Here is an 18,928-nt window from a genome sequence, read left to right on the forward strand (position 1 = left end):
TTTTATAATTGCGTTTGAATTTATAATTTAAAAATAGCAATTAAAAAAAAAAAAATTTATAAAGGTAACTAAGTATTTGGCAAAATCATATTTTGTCATTTAAAATCATAGATTAGGCTTTAAAATTCTGCGTTTTAAAAAAAACATCATTTTGCTTGCGATTTGAAAATGCAGAAGTCGAAATTTTTTTAAAATACAATTCTCAAACGATTCATATTCTGTAATTTAGTTTAAAATCGTACTTTTTGTCTAGAAAACTGCAATTCCTAACACACCCTTAGTTTACTGACCTGTCCAAAGCCTTAAAATTTTTCTTTTTGATAATAATGTAGTAAAGAAAAGATAAAGCCTAAAAATCACACTTTTATTTCAATTTTGACTCGTTTAGCTAATGTTACGATATTACAACATTTATTTTTAATTCCTCACAAGTTGATGTGGCAGTTTACGAAACACTTAACGTGTTAACCACAAAAATATGCATATGACTGTCATGTTACAGTTCATATGACATTTTATTACGTTTACAAGTTAACGTGACTGCCTACGTGACACTTACCACATCAGCTACTAAAACGTGACTCGCCACACGACAATCCACGTAACATTAATTTTCATAAAATATAAATTGCCATAAAAGTTTGTAAATGGGTTTTTATTTTCTTAGCCAATTAACACCAAGAAACAAAAGAAAAGGCAACAAAAACCAAAACAAAACAAAAAAAAACACAAACAAACAACAAAACAGCAAGACAAACTAAAGAAGTTTCAGGAGAAGCCAACCAATTTTTTTGATGTTGGACACAATTTTAAAACTGAAATCCAAGCATAAAGATGTTTCTTGTGAAGCCTTTTTGCTAGATTGTTGTTTGTTGCATAAGAATTTGAATAGATCGGCCTCTCCAAAGAACCCTAGAGAAATGGCAGTTAAGAAATAGGTTCTCTAGGGTTTCCACATTCGACTAGCATAAAAGGCACAATCATTACAAAAAAAAAAGGCAAATTCTGGAATGTTTTAAAAATCGTCTAGAATTAAATTTTTACAGACGGTTTTTTGAAAATTGTCCGTAAAAAAATAAATTACGACGGTTTCAAAAAAACAGTCTGTAAATTTACAGATAGTTTAGATGAATCTTTTGTAAAATTTATATTTTCAGATGGTTTTAATGAAACCGTTTGTAAATTCACAGACGGTTTTATTTAAAACCATCTAAAAATTCTTTTGCAGACGGTTTCAATTAAACCGTTTGTAATTTTACAGACGGTTTCAATGAAACCGTTTGCAATTTCGTTTTTAAAAATATGGAATTCCACACCACTCATATGGAAAATACCACTCATCCATAGTCCATGTCATCGATCCGCACCACAAAGTAACACCTCACATCTCGATCGTCTCTTTCATTTATATCAACGACTCATAACACTGGTACCCACAATCTGCACAATCCTTCTTGGCCAAGAATTCCTAAGATTAGGTAGGGCGCGACTAAAGACGGGCGAGAATTCCCAAGATTAGGCAAGGCGCGTAGGTATTGATAAGCGTCGAATGTTGCACATTCAAGCCCCTTAACTTATATATGTTAATTCCTTAGCATTATTATTTGTTTGATTTTGTGTTGTTTTAATGTTTTCAGGTTTTAAATAAAGATACAATTAATTCCGTTAATTTTGGGTTTAAAGCACACTTTGAGAAGACCTAGAAGATATGTTTAAGCTTAACCAATCATAATAGAATACTTATATGATGTGGTTAAGTTTAATCAAATCAAGTGAATGATTAAATCGGAATTTCTCAACAAGAGTCAAAATCGGATTGGATTCAAATTTGGATTCTGCATATGTCTCAGTGTTTGAATTATAACTTTTGCGTCAGACATCGGATTCCAATAAAATTGGTGGTGTTGGAAAGCTAATAAAATATTCAACAAATATGTCAAAAATAGACTTTCCCAAATTCGGACGTTTAATATATCAAAATCGCTTCGCAATAAAGGACCGCAATTCTGGCCGAATTTGGAATCCTTTTCCTACTTGGATTAAAGTTTCAATCTCCTACTTGGACAAGAAGACTCAAGAGACGATTTTTCTGGAATTCCAAGGGCTTCTAGGACTTGTGTGCTCCCTATAAATAGACCCCTAAGCTTCAAGAGAGTGGGTGCTTGGTGCTTGGGCTTGTGCTTAGATTTAGACAGAAAATTCTTCTCGGAGGCCTGACAAGTTGAAGAGGAGAAGAACATGGCAGGAGGCCATCCCAGCACTACGATGAGCGGTTAAATTCCTAATAGGGTGTTGATGTAGCCCTTTCCAAGTAACGATGGTTTAATTGTATTTTAAATTTGTGATTTTCTATATGCATGATGGTTGTATAACTGTGAGAATTGATTTTAATGTTTATATTCAATCATTATGAATTTCTTATCTTGTCTTAGAAAGTCTTTTATATTGATTGAACTCAATCCTTCATATTTTCTGTGATTATGTGAATGATTGTTATACAACGGTTTTAATTGATATATGATCAAGAGGATTAGATAGACCATGCCTAGGAAAGACGGATTGTACTACACCCTAGTTTAGTGTAATTTAGGTAGACAGTCCGTGCCAACCGAAGATGGGTTATACTATTCCATTGATTGTGTGTATATCCTATTAAAGACGTAGCTAGTCCATGCCTAGGGAAGACGGGTCGTACCACATCTTAGTGGTTAGGTGGACGGTCCGTGCCAACCAAAGATGGATTATACTTATTCTTTAGAGGTAATTTCTTGACTACTCGAGTGAGACGAGCCCTTTATCATGCATAGTATGAATTTTTCTTGTTAATTTATGATTGACCATTGTTATGCGGTGAGTGGTGAAATCAATCCCCTATTCTTAATCTCATCCCTACTATCTTTACTTTTATGTCTTTTACTTTTATATATTTCTTTTTATAAAACAAAAAAACCAAATCAAACATCTTTTTAATTAAGTTATATTTAATCTCGAAAAACTTGATAGTAATACCCCTGTAGTCCTTGAGGTTCGACACCCTCTCTATAGCCTTATCCTACAAGGATTCGTCCTATTGCGAGTGGTTATTTATTATTGATATATTTTGGTAAACAAAATACCACATCAATTTTTGGCGCCGTTGCCGGGGACTGCTTAACGGTAGCGTTATTATGTTTTAAAGATTGAATTTAACTTGATTCTTTTTTTGTTTTTATTTTATTTTATTTTAATTTTGGTTTCTTTATTATTATTATTATTATTATTTTAATTTTTTTTTTTTGCTTTCAATTTTGTTTTTATTTTCTTTTGTTATTTTGTTTTATTTTTCTCAATTTAGTTCATGTGGGGAGGCATTCCGACACCCCATGAACCATGTTCATATTGCTATAGTCCTTATCATCATGTTAAAGATTGTCCTACTGCAGGACAATTTTCTAATTATTCTTATGAGCATATGAACACACAGTTCTCTAGATCGAGGAATGAGCCTTACTGTGATTCCTATGACCCGGCATGGAGTAACCAGTCTGATATCCCATGGCAAGCTCAAACTCCTGAAAGTTATGCTCCACAATTTCATGAACTGTACCATCAGACATATCCGCAGTTCAATGATCAAGCGGCCTATCCACCATCTAACTTCCATCCTCCCCACCAACAATGGCAATCATCTCCATATTGTGCTAACTTTAAGGATAACTGGCAACCTTCTTCTCAGGCCACACCACCGCCTCAGTTTGATTCGAATTTTCGAGATCAGTTGTTGAAATTTATGAACAAGATGGATCAGATAGTGACCTCTATCAGTCAGACATGGAACACTCGCTCTGAATCCATTGCTAAGATAGATGCTGACGAAGAGGAGCCATCTCCCATTGACTGGTCTCCACAACAGCAGTCTCAGGCTACACCATCTACTCAATCAGATTCTAACGTTCAAGTTCAGATGTTGAAACTTATGGGTGAGATCAATCAGAATTTGAAATCTCGGGGTCAGACATTGAACTCTCACTCCCAAGCCATTGCCAAGTTAGAGCTTCAGATGGAGCCGATGGCAAAGCAAATAGAAGAAGAAGAGTTTCAAAGACAATCAGAGGCTAATCTTAATAGATACTATGTGATGGATGAGAGTACTTCTTATCATGAGCAAACCATCACCACAATGAATAATGGAGAAGTGGTCGAAATTCAAGGGGAAGAGAAGAAGGAGGAGCAGATTGAGGCCCCACTAGCTCTACATCGGGCAAAAGGCGAGGAAGTGAGCACTGAGGCTCATATATCATCCACTCTTATTCTCGATACGCCATATGAACCCCGAGCCCCTATTGCTTGTGATTTACCAAGAGGTCAGGAGAGTAGTTTGTTGGGGATATTAGAAGAGCAAAAAGAGACCATTAAGGTAGAAAACTTCCTTGTGTATTCTCCTCATCCTATTCCAGTTCATGATTCCCTTCCGGATGAGAAACTACTTAAGAATATTCAAAAGAATCTACCTCGATATGCGGACATTTGGAATTACCTTTCTGTAGGTAAAATTTATTCTCTTTGGTCTAAGAGAAGAAAAGATTGGTGCTTCAAATTTAAACTTAAGGGTCAAATAGCACTGAGCGCATCAAGGATGTGGATTCCGTTGGCTTGACGGATCCCACATATTTCGACTAAATGAGTCAGCATCATAGGTTCGAGTAGAGGCCCTGTACGCTCGAGTCCTCTATCAGGTCAGGGTACATGATCTCCGTCCAGGTTTATCTTCTCCATTGTTGCTTCATTCTTAGTTTATATTTTTACAACAACGTGTTGCACTTTACTAGTATTTAGTTGGAGTATCACTCTCTTTTTCAGGACATGTGTTTTTACAATCAAGTTTGGGGGTATGATATGCCCCGCATTTGCTCATTCAGGTATTCCTATCCTCTTACCATTATGTTCAGTTCTATACACACATTGGGGACAATGTGTGATTTAAGTATGGGGGTATGGAAGAACGAAACACTGTCCAATATTTTGCTATGTTATTCTTAAGCATGCTGTTGATTTTGAATTTTGATTCGTATTTCATCGGTGAGCTTAACATGATGAACACATGATCACTTGACTAAGGAATTAAGAAGTTTTGTTATTTTCTTTGGCAGCATGAGATATTACTTGTTTCAATTTGATTTTCACAAGCACATTAGCACGTAGTTTGTGAGGTATGAAATTTGAAATCGATTATGTCTGTTATCAATATCTTGGATGCAGTTGGGTAACTTGTTGGAGGAATAACCTTGGCATAAAAAAAAAATAAAATAAAAAAAAAATAAAAAAAAAAAGAAAGAAAAAAAAGAAAGAAAGAGAGAATAATATTGATCACTTTGAGCTTTTCGCTGAGTAACCGGATCTCTTGCCTCATTAAGCATTGAGTATTCGCGTCAAAAGGTGTAAGTTTGTTTTGATTGATAAAATGGCTAGTTTGGCTTCGTAGCCTTTTTGACTCGAGTTAGTAAGTCTTTAGGGTGTTTTACACCTAGTACCCTAAAACCATCTGGTTTGGGAGTCATTGACCTAACACTTGTTACATGGGTCAATTAGAAAGCTTAAGGGAGCTAAGCATTGCACAGCCTGCATATATAAAAATAATAAAATATATATATGCCTTGGTTGTTTTATCTAATGGGGAGTCCAGCGAATTTTGAGTGTTGAACCATTCATGATTGAGATTAGTTTTGAAACCTCATGACTGTGTTAAGTTCACTTTACACTAGTTGAATCTTGTGATATCTCATAATGCCATGTTAGTAGCTTAATTTTTTGTTCCCTGAAATTGTGAAGATGGAGTTTATTTTGTTAAGCTTGCTAATGAATGAGAACCATTATTTTTATGATCCTGCATTCTTGGGGATAACATGGTAGGAACAATGTTTGTGGGTATCATTTCTGGCAAACCCTCACGAGACTTCACTCGTCCACTAGGGAATCCTAGAGGTTTAAAAGGCTTGTTGCATACGCTAAATGCAATCGTACATCCCACGAAAGAAGGATTTATTCTGTTGTTTTTCAATTTTATTTCTTGTTTTGTATTGCTAAGGGACTAGCAATATGTAAGTTTGGGGGTGTGATAAGCGTCGAATGTTGCACATTCAAGCCCCTTAACTTATATATGTTAATTCCTTAGCATTATTATTTGTTTGATTTTGTGTTGTTTTAATGTTTTCAGGTTTTAAATAAAGATACAATTAATTCTGTTAATTTTGGGTTTAAAGCACACTTTGAGAAGACCTAGAAGATATGTTTAAGCTTAACCAATCATAATAGAATACTTATATGATGTGGTTAAGTTTAATCAAATCAAGTGAAGGATTAAATCGGAATTTCTCAACAAGAGTCAAAATCGGATTGGATTCAAATTTGGATTCTGCATATGTCTCAGTGTTTGAATTATAACTTTTGCGTCAGACATCGGATTCCAATAAAATTGGTGGTGTTGGAAAGCTAATAAAATATTCAACAAATATGTCAAAAATAGACTTTCCCAAATTCGGACGTTTAATATATCAAAATCGCTTCGCAATAAAGGACCGCAATTCTGGCCGAATTTGGAATCCTTTTCCTACTTGGATTAAAGTTTCAATCTCCTACTTGGACAAGAAGACTCAAGAGACGATTTTTCTGGAATTCCAAGGGCTTCTAGGACTTGTGTGCTCCCTATAAATAGACCCCTAAGCTTCAAGAGAGTGGGTGCTTGGTGCTTGGGCTTGTGCTTAGATTTAGACAGAAAATTCTTCTCGGAGGCCTGACAAGTTGAAGAGGAGAAGAACATGGCAGGAGGCCATCCCAGCACTACGATGAGCGGTTAAATTCCTAATAGGGTGTTGATGTAGCCCTTTCCAAGTAACGATGGTTTAATTGTATTTTAAATTTGTGATTTTCTATATGCATGATGGTTGTATAACTGTGAGAATTGATTTTAATGTTTATATTCAATCATTATGAATTTCTTATCTTGTCTTAGAAAGTCTTTTATATTGATTGAACTCAATCCTTCATATTTTCTGTGATTATGTGAATGATTGTTATACAACGGTTTTAATTGATATATGATCAAGAGGATTAGATAGACCATGCCTAGGAAAGACGGATTGTACTACACCCTAGTTTAGTGTAATTTAGGTAGACAGTCCGTGCCAACCGAAGATGGGTTATACTATTCCATTGATTGTGTGTATATCCTATTAAAGACGTAGCTAGTCCATGCCTAGGGAAGACGGGTCGTACCACATCTTAGTGGTTAGGTGGACGGTCCGTGCCAACCGAAGATGGATTATACTTATTCTTTAGAGGTAATTTCTTGACTACTCGAGTGAGACGAGCCCTTTATCATGCATAGTATGAATTTTTCTTGTTAATTTATGATTGACCATTGTTATGCGGTGAGTGGTGAAATCAATCCCTTATTCTTAATCTCATCCCTACTATCTTTACTTTTATGTCTTTTACTTTTATATATTTCTTTTTATAAAACAAAAAAACCAAATCAAACATCTTTTTAATTAAGTTATATTTAATCTCGAAAAACTTGATAGTAATACCCCTGTAGTCCTTGAGGTTCGACACCCTCTCTATAGTCTTATCCTACAAGGATTCGTCCTATTGCGAGTGGTTATTTATTATTGATATATTTTGGTAAACAGTATCATTCTTCTTCTTCTCTTTTTGGCCGGCGACAGGATCTGGATGGAACGGCGGATCGGGATGACAAGAGTGCCGGATCTGTCAAACCCACACCTATGTGCGTGGGTTTCCGGCGGATCTGGCGAGGTCATCGGGGATTCGTCCTATTGCGAGTGGTTATTTATTATTGATATATTTTGGTAAACAGTATCATTCTTCTTCTTCTCTTTTTGGCCGGCGACAGGATCTGGATGGAACGGCGGATCGGGATGACAAGAGTGCCGGATCTGTCAAACCCACACCTATGTGCGTGGGTTTCCGGCGGATCTGGCGAGGTCATCGGGGTTTCCGGCGAGATTCGGCCGAAACCGGCTCTGGGTTGTTTTGGGTTGGGGCTAACGGGTTGGTGATTGGGGTGGGTTTCAGTGATAGTTATGGGTTGGAGATGATAGGTTTGTTTGTTTTGATTGTTTGAGGTACTATATTTTTTGGTTGATTGGTGAAAGGGGGGTGCATGGTTGGCTGTGGCTGTGGTTATTGGGTTGTGCAATATTGAGGGAGGAAATATGGGCTACGACTTGTCCCTCTTATTTTCTCTCGGAGTGGAAGAGAAACAAAGGAAGACGTCTAGCTAGCTTTGATGGGGGTTTGGTACGGCTAAACAGCTGGATGGTGGTGACCGGAGCTGATTTTCAGTGGATGTTTCCGGACTCCGGTACAAAACGTAGAAGCTTTGAGCCTTTGACCGTTGGACAAAAATAATAATTATAATTATATATATATATATATATATATATAAAAACAGGTTCTGGACGATTTTGCCCAAAACCGTCCAGAATTTTTATGATGGTTTTTTCCAGTTCTGGACGGTTTGGATCAAATTGTCTGTAATTGCGGACGGTTTAGCCCAAACCGTCCAAAAATTTATTTAGCGACATATTCTAGACGGTTTTAAACCGTTTAGAAAAAACCGTCTGGAATTGATTTCAGACGGTTTTTCTGCATTTTTAGACGGTTTAAAACCGTCCAGAATTAGCTTTTTCTTTTTTATAGTGAATAGATCATCCTCCTGGATGGTGGATACTTAGAATTTATCCCATTTTAGCCTTGGCAAGGATATATGATTCTCCACACAATAGTCCAATTAAGCAATTTGAATCTCTCATGAATTTTGGCCTTCCACACCTTCTCCCAAACTTCAGAATTCATTTGTAGAGAGTTTGTCATAGATTATTTTATTTTTTTTAATTTTAATTTTTTTTTTGTCATTTAAATGTCAAAGCGACAACTGTACAATTAATGGCAGTCACTGTTAAACGACGTAAATGGTGTTAATAAAGGAAGGGATAATTGCATTATTGGTCTCTAAAGTTAGCATAACTTACAAATCACTCATTTTGTTATCAAAATGAATTCAGAGATCCATATAGTTGGCTTAATTTACAAATCGTTCATTAGAGTCAAATTCCGTTAAAAAAAATTTGATAGATTCAGTTAAGTGCCATATTAGCGCCAATAAGATGGCGACACGTGTCTATTTTAATACACGTGTCGATTTTAATAAAAAAAAATCTATTAAAAATATGAATAAATAAAAATTATTTAAAAAAAAAATAGCAAAGGTGTTCGGGGTGGCCCAAGGGTCAGGTGTAGCTGTAATGATCCACCCCCAATGACACAATACTGTCCGCTTTTGGCTCCCCATACCAGACTTCCCAGAAGGTCACCCATCCTGAGATTGCTCTCGCAGCGGCTCGCTTTAACTGCGGAGTTCTGATAGGTTCATTGCCATCACGGCTTTAAAACACGTTGTTTCATATATGATGCATTTATACATATAAGCACATCCTCATTCCCAGGCAATGTGGGACGTCACAATCACCCCCCCTTGGGACCCAGCGTCCTCGTTGGCGACCCTCATGGGATCACCCCATTCTTGGCATCCCAGCGAGTGCCCGCCGGCAACCCTCTTGGGCTTGTGCACGCTCCCACCATCTCAGGCTGGACAATGGCTCTGATACCATTTGTAACGATCCACCCCCAATGACACAATACTGTCCGCTTTTGGCTCCCCATATCAGAACTCCGCAGTTAAGCGAGCCGCTGCGAGAGCAATCCCAGGATGAGTGACCTCCTGGGAAGTGAGAAGTCTGATATGGGGAGCCAAAAGCGGACAGTATTGTGTCATTGGGGGTGGATCGTTACAGTAGCCATGCGACCACCCCCAGTGGCCTTCGGGTTGGCCCGTTGTTTACTATTTTTATTAAACAACGTTATTAACGTCCTTTTTTTTTTAAAAAAAAAAAAAAAAACGCTAGATCTAGTTAATTTTTTTTTTTGAAAAAAAAAAAAACATAGAAACCCACAAATAGATTAATCATCCAAGACAAAAAAAAAAAAAAAAAAAAACCGAAGAAGAAGAATGAAGAAGAAAAAAAGAAAAGAAAAGAAAAAAAGAAAAAGGAAAAAAAGAAAATAAGAAAGAAAAAAAGAAAAGAAAAAAAAAGAGAAAGAGGTATTCTCATTCTACAATATATCTGGAATAGGGGCTATCACTTAACCTCATAACTGTACTCTTATAAAGTTAAAACTCAAACTAGGATAAAGTAATTCCTACCACATAATAAGAATAGATCTCATTTTCAGTAAGTCGGGGTCGAAAATGGTACTTTTAGTCTCCGACCGTGCTTGTCGGTAAAGTCGGGTAATTACCTGACTTTATTCGGACTATGAATAATTTCAAAAAAATCGGATAATTCAAATAAAACGGAAAAATCGGTAATGTTCAATTGGTAAATCGAAAAATAAAAAATAAAATAAAATAAAAACGAAAAGAGGAAGAAAAATAAATCTCTCTTTGGCGTCTCCACCATACCAAGCAACGTAGAAACAACAAAAGCAAAATCCGATTTCCCAAACCCAAGAATCAAAGGTCACGTCGTACAACAAACAAAAAGGAAAACCCCCCAAACCGTAAATCCCTAACCTCCGATCAAAGATTCAAAGCAACAATCTATAAAAAACCACCTATCCATTTTATAGAATCTAATCAAAGCAACAATCTACAGAAATATACAATGTAACACTAACATTATCAAGGAACAATCAAATCAAAATAAGCTCAAACCCTAACATTCACAAATCGATTATCAAAAGCAATGGAGAACCCTAAAACCACCAAGAAATCGCTATAAAAAAAGTGGAAAACCACGGAAAACAGGGGCTAGGTGTCACGGCGTGTGGTGGGGAGGAACCAAGGCTACGATTGTGTGGGCTCGGGAGAGGGGACGACACTGAACGGCTGAAGAGAAGTGAAGAATGGCAGAAGTGTAGTAGGGTTTGAGAAAAATCAGAATATATAAGTCTCTTTAGGAGCCAAACGACGTCGTGTTGACAAAGGCAGAACGACATCATCTGGATAATGCGCAAAACGACGTCGTTTTGTCTTGGTCGGGTCGGTTACCGACTGAAAATTTGGTCCATCGATTACTGACCAAATTATTTTTTGAAAATATTATCTATTGAAGGCGGTCGGCGAGTTTTCGGTAGTTGATAATCGAATAATTTGCCTACTCCTAGTTAGCAACAGATCTTCGCGCCGCTCATCAACGCCGCTCCCACTTTGTACGGTCGAATCGAACAACACCACCACACATGCATACTCAGCCTTCACACAACCACCACGTAATGCACGGCGTCACCTCGAGCGGCCCAACTCTTCACCATTCACTGCTTAACGCGGATCACTATTTGACACCAAAATCATCCCACCACCGCAGGAGGGAGAGCTGAGAGAGAGAGAGAGAGAGACAGTAGTGATTTCCATTGCGGTAGATTTTTTTTTAGTGTACAACTTCTTTGAATTTCAGTTTTAATTGGTAAGAAAATTATTGAGTCGACGTTATTCCTAAAGTGTTAATTCCATACATTCTCTCTATTGAAGGCATAGATCTCAACTTTGGCGCAAAACTTGCGAGGAGATTATAATATATATTGTTATAGTTGATTTCTTTTCAATATTTTACCATGGTTTAATTTTCACTTCAAGTCGAGCAGGTAATTTTCCACATAAATTTTGGTACTTTTGTGTGTAATCTATTTGCTATCATGTGATTAATAAATTGTGTACTTAATTAGGTTGAGAATTTTGTTAGGATTTTTTGTCGGGACAACTTGTTTGATTTTCTTAATTTACATCAAACTAGATTGTGGCCCAATAATTATTTCTATCTATTCCCTTTATTTTAATTTTTTTTTCTCATATTATATATAACAGGCCCGGCCGGGGAGAGGAAGGGACGGAAACAACAAAACACAACAAAGAAAAAGGTCTTGGCAACCTCACAAGTAACTACAAGTCCTAATATAATCAGATCATTACAGATCGAAAAGCATAAAATAAAATGGAATGTATTAAATGAATGGCATGACTCTATGATTTCTTGACAAAAAAAATAAAAGGGCCGCCATTTAAAGCAGTAAGAGATCCCGATCGAACCAGAAGTGGCACGAGAAGAAGCATGAATTTCAAAATTAAGGCCCTTCAACCTTTTCCGAACCAAGGATGGCACTATATATCGAGAGTAATGATTTCTATTTATATATACCTTTCATTTTCACAAAAAAAGTTGTCACGGTTATCTAATTAAATTCCAGCAAAATACCTTCTTCAACTTTTGGTGGCTTAAATTCTGTTTGTTTATTAGCAAAATGTGTTATAATTCTGTCAATTTATTCTCTTCACCTTTCCAATTAAGTATCATTCACTAGAGGATATATATATATATATATGGACTATAAAGCCCGATGATACTCGATCGTAATTGGCATGATAAGCCCACATGCATGACTCTCATGACCATGATCGACCGTACCTTCAATATATATCCATGTATGATCAATGAGTCACATATAAGTATGGTACTCAAGGGATCCCAGAATTCCAACCATGCATGATACATTTGGTTTTGCAATTGAAAACATGCTATTTGAAAATGTAATTCTTAAACACGTAGTTAAGCATTTAATAAAATTGAAGTTAAAATTTTAAAATAATGTGTTTTAAAACACACTACCTTTTATGTTTTCAAATCGTTATTTTATAAAAACGCATTATTTTTATAATTTTGTTTAAAAACGTATTTTTAACCTGCGAAATCACAAATGAAAAACAGACTTCGAGAAATTATATATATCTACTATGGCTAAAAGGGTCGTGGATGACATTGACTTGTAAAGTGTATGCCGTCAATTATAGAAAGAGATACATTTGATTCATGAGCTCCGATCATGAAGAAGAAACAAAAAAAAAAAAAAAATACAAAAAAGATGGCGCTGTAAGCTATAAATACATAGACGCTCCTTGCATGGCCTAAGACAGAAAGTTAATCAATGTATGACAAAATGACATAATATACAGCAAATACAAGAATTGTGTTCTTCATACATCACATGATCCCATATCTATATATGTATACATACATCCCATCAAGCCAAACAAAGAAGGCAATAATAATTTATTGAGCTTTCTATAGAAAACCATGGAAGGCAAGAGGACAAAAGGCCGGCAAAAGATTGAGATGAAGAGGATAGAGAACGGAGATGATCGCCTTATTACTTTCTCCAAACGAAGATCTGGGATCAACAAAAAGGCTAGCGAGTTGGTAACCCTTTGCGGGGCTGAGGTCGGTGTTGTAGTTTTCTCACCGGCCGGTAAACCCTTCGTGTTTGGTCATCCTTCTATTGAGTCAGTGATTGACCGCCTTTCGGAGAGAAACCAGCAGCCACAAGGTGATAGTTCCCATCCCCTTGTGGAGGCTCACCGGCGGGTGAGAATCAACGAGCTTAACCAGCAGTACAATGAGCTCGTCCAACAAGTAGAAGCGGAGAAGGCTCGGGGAAAGGCGCTGCAGAGGTTGACGAAGGCGAGGGGAAGCCGGCCGGGGTGGTGGGAGGCTCCGGTTGAGGAGCTTGGCGTGCAAGAGCTTTGCAAAATGGTGCAGTCACTTGAAGAGCTCCACAAGAGTCTGTATAACAAAATCATGGAGAAGAGAGTTGGAGCCTTTTCTTCTTCTTCTTCCCAGGGTTTCCATCTGTTTGGGGCTGATGCCAGTGGGAATACTTCTTCTGCCTTTCCTCATGGCTATGATCTTGGAAGGGTTCATTTTTGAATAATTTTAATTACTTTGAAGAATGATTCTTGTGCCTTTTTTTCATGTACCTTAATTTTTAGCTTATATCTTGGTTTTGGAGTTGAAAATTCCAAAAAAGAAAAAAGAAAAATTAAACATGTATTAGCAGAGACGGAACTAGGAGGCTGAGAGGGGCCATGGCTTCCCTTTGGTAGCGGAGTTAATTGTCACTGGTGAATAACCATATATGAAGGAAAAAACTTAATTATCCTTTGTAATTATAATACAATATATAATCTCAGAAAATCTTGTCCAAATTAAATAAGGTGCCAATGTAAATTAGAGTTAATATGGTTAATCAACCAATGAATACTCTACTTTAAGGTACTCTTCACCTAACCACCACGTACAGTCAAGAGTCCGGCCGGCCGCCGGCTCCTTTGTGTACTCTTGTACGTAAATTATATATGTCAAAGAATTGTTGATGGATGAGCCGTTGAACTTATAGTTCAATGAGGTGGTAGAAGAACAGCTTAAAAAAGATTGTTCAGGGAGGTATATATATATACACTACAAATAAATTATTTATAGATAACGTACCCAAGACATTTCTCTCATGCATGATTTTCAAGATGGATTATTGAATTGATAATTCAATCATTTTATTATTTCATGAGATGCATCCTTAATATTGTTTTATAGTTTGATCTCTACATTTTAAAAAACCTAAAACATTTTTTAAAAAAAATTGTTTCCCATCTCTATGTCTTTTATAATAGCCCATTGTCATGGATAGACAGAAATTTCCACTTTCTTCCGACCCATTTTATAATACTGTTATATGTTCTTAGAACATGTGAGAAATACATGCATTTTTTTTTTCTTTTTTAATTCTATTAAAAAATCATATGCTTCTTACATGCTAAATAAAAAATCATGTCATTTTCACATGATAAATAACACATGCAAATTTATAGACTAGTTTGGAGAAATTTTTTGTCCTAAATCGAATTGGAATTAAGATCATACAAAACAGTGACTGCGACCAGTAAAGGTGTATAAGTAGACGGTTATTAACCGCTAATTGCATAACCGCTTTTGTAGACGATTGGAAAAACCGCTAAATGCCTATGGCGGTGTGGTTAATTAACGGCTTTAGGAGTAGGCGGAGACGGTTATAAACCGCTAACCGCCTACCCTTATATATATATATTAAAAAATAATAATATACCAAAACGACTTCGTTTTGGTGTTTAATATAATTTGAAGTAGGCCCTAAATAGTACAAAAAGTCATTTAAAAGAGGCTCAATATAGGCCCAAAATAACAAAATAGGTTCAAAAGGCCCATACCTAAAAGGCGGTTATGCGGTGCAGTTTTGGGTTTCAATAACCGCTAACCGTCAATTATTTCAAAACTGCTAACCACATAAGGCGGTGTGGTTACAGTTACTAAAATTTAATAACCACATAAGATAGTTGTAGTTGCAGTTAAAAACAATAATCACTAACTATAACTGCTCGTACATCTTTAATTGCCAGCAAGTTACTTTCTTAACGAGTATAGGGATTTTTAGAAGGTGAAAAGAAGCCCAACCTCATTGGTTTTAATGTCGCAGGTATACTGTAAGGTTGTCAATTTTTGACACGGCCTGCGAATCTGACACAAAATTATAGGGTTTGAGTTTAGGCTAAACGAGTTGACGGATTGACCCGTTTAAGCCGTTTATTTATTTATTTTTTTAAAAAAAATGAAATATCAAAAGTTAGACAAGCCGTTACATGCATAAGTGAAGATAAAACCTTTAGAATGAGGCATTGTTCTCATTGCTCGGTGAGATTTTCATTTAAAAATGCCTAATCAAAATTCAAAACTCATTTAAAAAATCTTTAAAAAACAATCGGGTCAACACGACCCATTAATTAACTAAACGGGTTAATCGTATCGTGTCGGGTAACTTGACTTAAAATCATAACGTGTCGGGTTCAAAATATCTTAATCGGGTTGACGGATTGACCCAAACTCGACATAATTACCTGATTTGCCAACCCTAGTGAACCTACACATGGATATGCTGAAGCACTTGCTGCTTCTACTTCTTTTTATTTCTCATTTTTGTTTTGTTTTTTTTTTTTTCACTCATTTAAGAATTATTTTGAAGTTAGGGCTCATGCATCTGACAGTCTGACTCATGGCCCTAGGAATCAGCTCCTCTGCTCTTTTTCTCTCTTCTTTATGGTATGCTTGACATATGATACCGTTGCCAACAAAACTCAAGCAACAAAGCCAGTGGGCTTTAAGGTTATGATTGGCACACGAAATGATTATTTTATTTAAAAAAAAATAATTTTATTTTAAAAAAAAAATAATTTTTATTATGAATGAAAAAATGTGTAATGAATAGTTTTGATGTTAAAATATATAATAACCATCTAACATCTAGAATAGCCATTTTCAAAGCTCACGAGAGGAAATGATTATTCCTTACATTGAGGAATAGCTATTAGCGGAATAGATATTTTTCAATTTTAATGAATAGTCACTATTTCAAGGACGTACAATGAAAATGATTATTTCAATGCTATTTTATTTTAGATTCTCCATTTTTTAATAAAAAGTATTTATTTTCTTAATAGAATAGTTATTCTGTATTCCAAACATAACTTCTAGCCAGTGTTATTTATTGTTCAAACAATATTAAATTTAAAATTAGTATCGTTTGAACAATATATATCACTAAAAAAATAGCTTATTGTTCTAATTAATTCACTAATATAAAAAGTTAATCGTTTGAATAGAAAACGTCGACATTAAATTTTTTAGTGTTGTTTGAATAATAAATATCGCCAAAAAATTTCTCAATCCCATGTGTAAACGACGTTTAGCTAAATAAATGTCATAAAATGTTTAGTGACGTTTTTTTTTTTTAAAAAAAAAATTATTATTATTATTTTTGGTTAGTGTAAAAGGAACGTAATTAAGGTTTTCTGCTTGCATTATCTTGTACTGTTAAACAGCTTTATCCTTAATTAGTGGAATTCTTGTACTTAGTAAACAGGTTTAATTACCCTTATTTAATGAAAGTCGGAGAGATAAGCATGTAATAATTGTGTCAGTAATGGAATGTTCTCTTCCACAATATATTACTAGTAAATTCGTAAAGGATAGTAAATGGTATTAAACACCAACTAATATTAATATATATAACATATTAATATATATATATATATAAGTTGAGAAATATACAACTTAATTAATATAGAGTAGATCAGTGGATGAAGTGAAGATTAAAAAAATAAAAAAAAATTATACAGTTTAATTGGTACAGATAAAAGATAATCAAAATCTGACATGTTAAACAGGAAATTAAAGGTGCCAGCCTAAAATCATTTATTCTTCTTCTATATATGCATGCATCTCTAATTAACCCAAGACGACCATCTGTTCATCTCTTTCAATTCTCTTTGTTTCTTTGTACGTACGTACTATATTATGGACATGGAAAGCAAGAAGAGTAAGGGAAGACAGAAGATTGAGATGAAGAGGATAGAGGATTTAGACGATCTTCTAATCACTTTCTCAAAGCGTAGATCTGGTATTTACAAAAAAGCCAGTGAGTTGGCCACCCTATGCGGCGCCGAAGTCGGCGTCGTAGTTTTCTCGCCGTCCGGCAAACCCTTTTCATTCGGTCACCCTTCTATCGACTCTGTGGCCTACCGCTTCCTGAGCAAAGACCCAGTACCGCAAGGCGACACCACCCACCCGCTCGTGGAGGCTCACCGGCGCGTGAGAATAAACCAGCTCAACCAGCGGTACTGTGAGCTCGCCCGCCTGGTGGAAGTCGAGAGGGAGCGAGGGAAGGCACTCCAGAAGGTGACAAAGGCCAGGGGAAGCAAGGGATGGTGGGAGGCTCCTCTGGAGAAGCTTAGCTTTCAAGAGCTGCAACAACTGAGCGCGTCGTTAGAGGAACTCCACCATAATCTGAGCAACCGTATGAAGGAGAAGCTTGCAGCTGGGGCCTCTTCTTCTTCCTCCTTTCTTTCTGGAAGTACTCATCCTTCTGCCTTTCCTCCTAGCTACTATGGCTATGGAGGAAAGCAGTACTTCTGAATGAACCTTTAGTGTTATTTCAGTGATGCTTTAGGTTTTTAGCGAAAGAAGAACATTATTTTGAAGGTCCTTAATTTCTTCTTCTTCTTCTTCCTCTTCTTCTTCTTCTTTTTTTTTTTTTTTTTTTTGGCATCTATATGGGATTATCAAGGATCTTATCTTATGATTTGTGCTGCTGTGCATATGTAACTAGTGAAATTTTTTACGATTGTGATACTCAAAACCCTAACCATTTTCAAAAATATTTATATTTAGATTAAAATGCATGGTACCAAAGTAAATTCAGAGGTCCATCTGGTTGACTTAATTTATAAATCGCTATCTGTAGTCAAATTCCGTTAAAAAAATTTGATAGATTTCGTTAGGTAACACGCGCGTCAGCGCCAAAAAGATGGCGATACATACCACTCTTAATAAAAAAAACGTATAAATATATAAAAATTTAAAATATAAAACTAATAATATTAATACTCTCAAGCCACCCCTTTTCTTTTTTCTCTTTTTAAATTTTTTTTTTTTTAAAAAAATATTTTTAGTTTTATATATTTATATTTATATTTTTAATATATTTATGTTTATTTATTAAGAGCGACATGTGTTGCCATCTTGTTGGCACTGATGTGGCACCTAACAGAATCTGTCAATTTTTTTTTTAACGAAATTTGATTTCAGGGAGTAAGCAATTTGTAAATTAAGCCAATCACAATGAGTCAGGAACCTCCGAATTCATTTTGATAACTTATGGAATGATTTGTAAATTAGGCTAAACATTGAGATTGATATATAATTCATTATTCCCTTAAATATATAGGATATATAATTGTAGTTACCTAAAATTATATACAACTTTCAAAAAACATATCTATAGAAAGGACTTCGTCCACCAAAATCGTTAATTATATTCTTTAATATTTTTAATTAATTTTTGTTCAACTTTATTTTTTAATCTTTACTCATTTGAACTAAAATTTTGAGTTCGCCACTGACTGAATTGTTATAATAAATTAATAACTTTACATTCGGGTCTCAATAATAATAAT

At 35.6% G+C, this 18,928-nt stretch overlaps 2 protein-coding genes across 2 annotated transcripts; both read left to right on the forward strand.

Moving 5' to 3' along the window:
- Nucleotides 1–13,187: 13,187 nt before the first annotated feature.
- On the forward strand, nucleotides 13,188–13,817 carry LOC133869200 (agamous-like MADS-box protein AGL61). The gene has a single exon (XM_062306160.1). It carries the CDS (start codon nucleotides 13,188–13,190, stop codon nucleotides 13,815–13,817), a length of 630 nt encoding a protein of 209 aa, XP_062162144.1.
- Nucleotides 13,818–17,276: 3,459 nt separating this feature from the next.
- LOC133869201 (agamous-like MADS-box protein AGL62) lies at nucleotides 17,277–17,888 on the forward strand. The gene has a single exon (XM_062306161.1). The coding sequence runs from the start codon at nucleotides 17,277–17,279 to the stop codon at nucleotides 17,886–17,888; it is 612 nt and encodes a 203-aa protein (XP_062162145.1).
- Nucleotides 17,889–18,928: the final 1,040 nt, after the last annotated feature.

The sequence above is a fragment of the Alnus glutinosa genome, chromosome 5 (assembly GCF_958979055.1).
Source record: "Alnus glutinosa chromosome 5, dhAlnGlut1.1, whole genome shotgun sequence".
Lineage (NCBI taxonomy): Eukaryota > Viridiplantae > Streptophyta > Magnoliopsida > Fagales > Betulaceae > Alnus > Alnus glutinosa.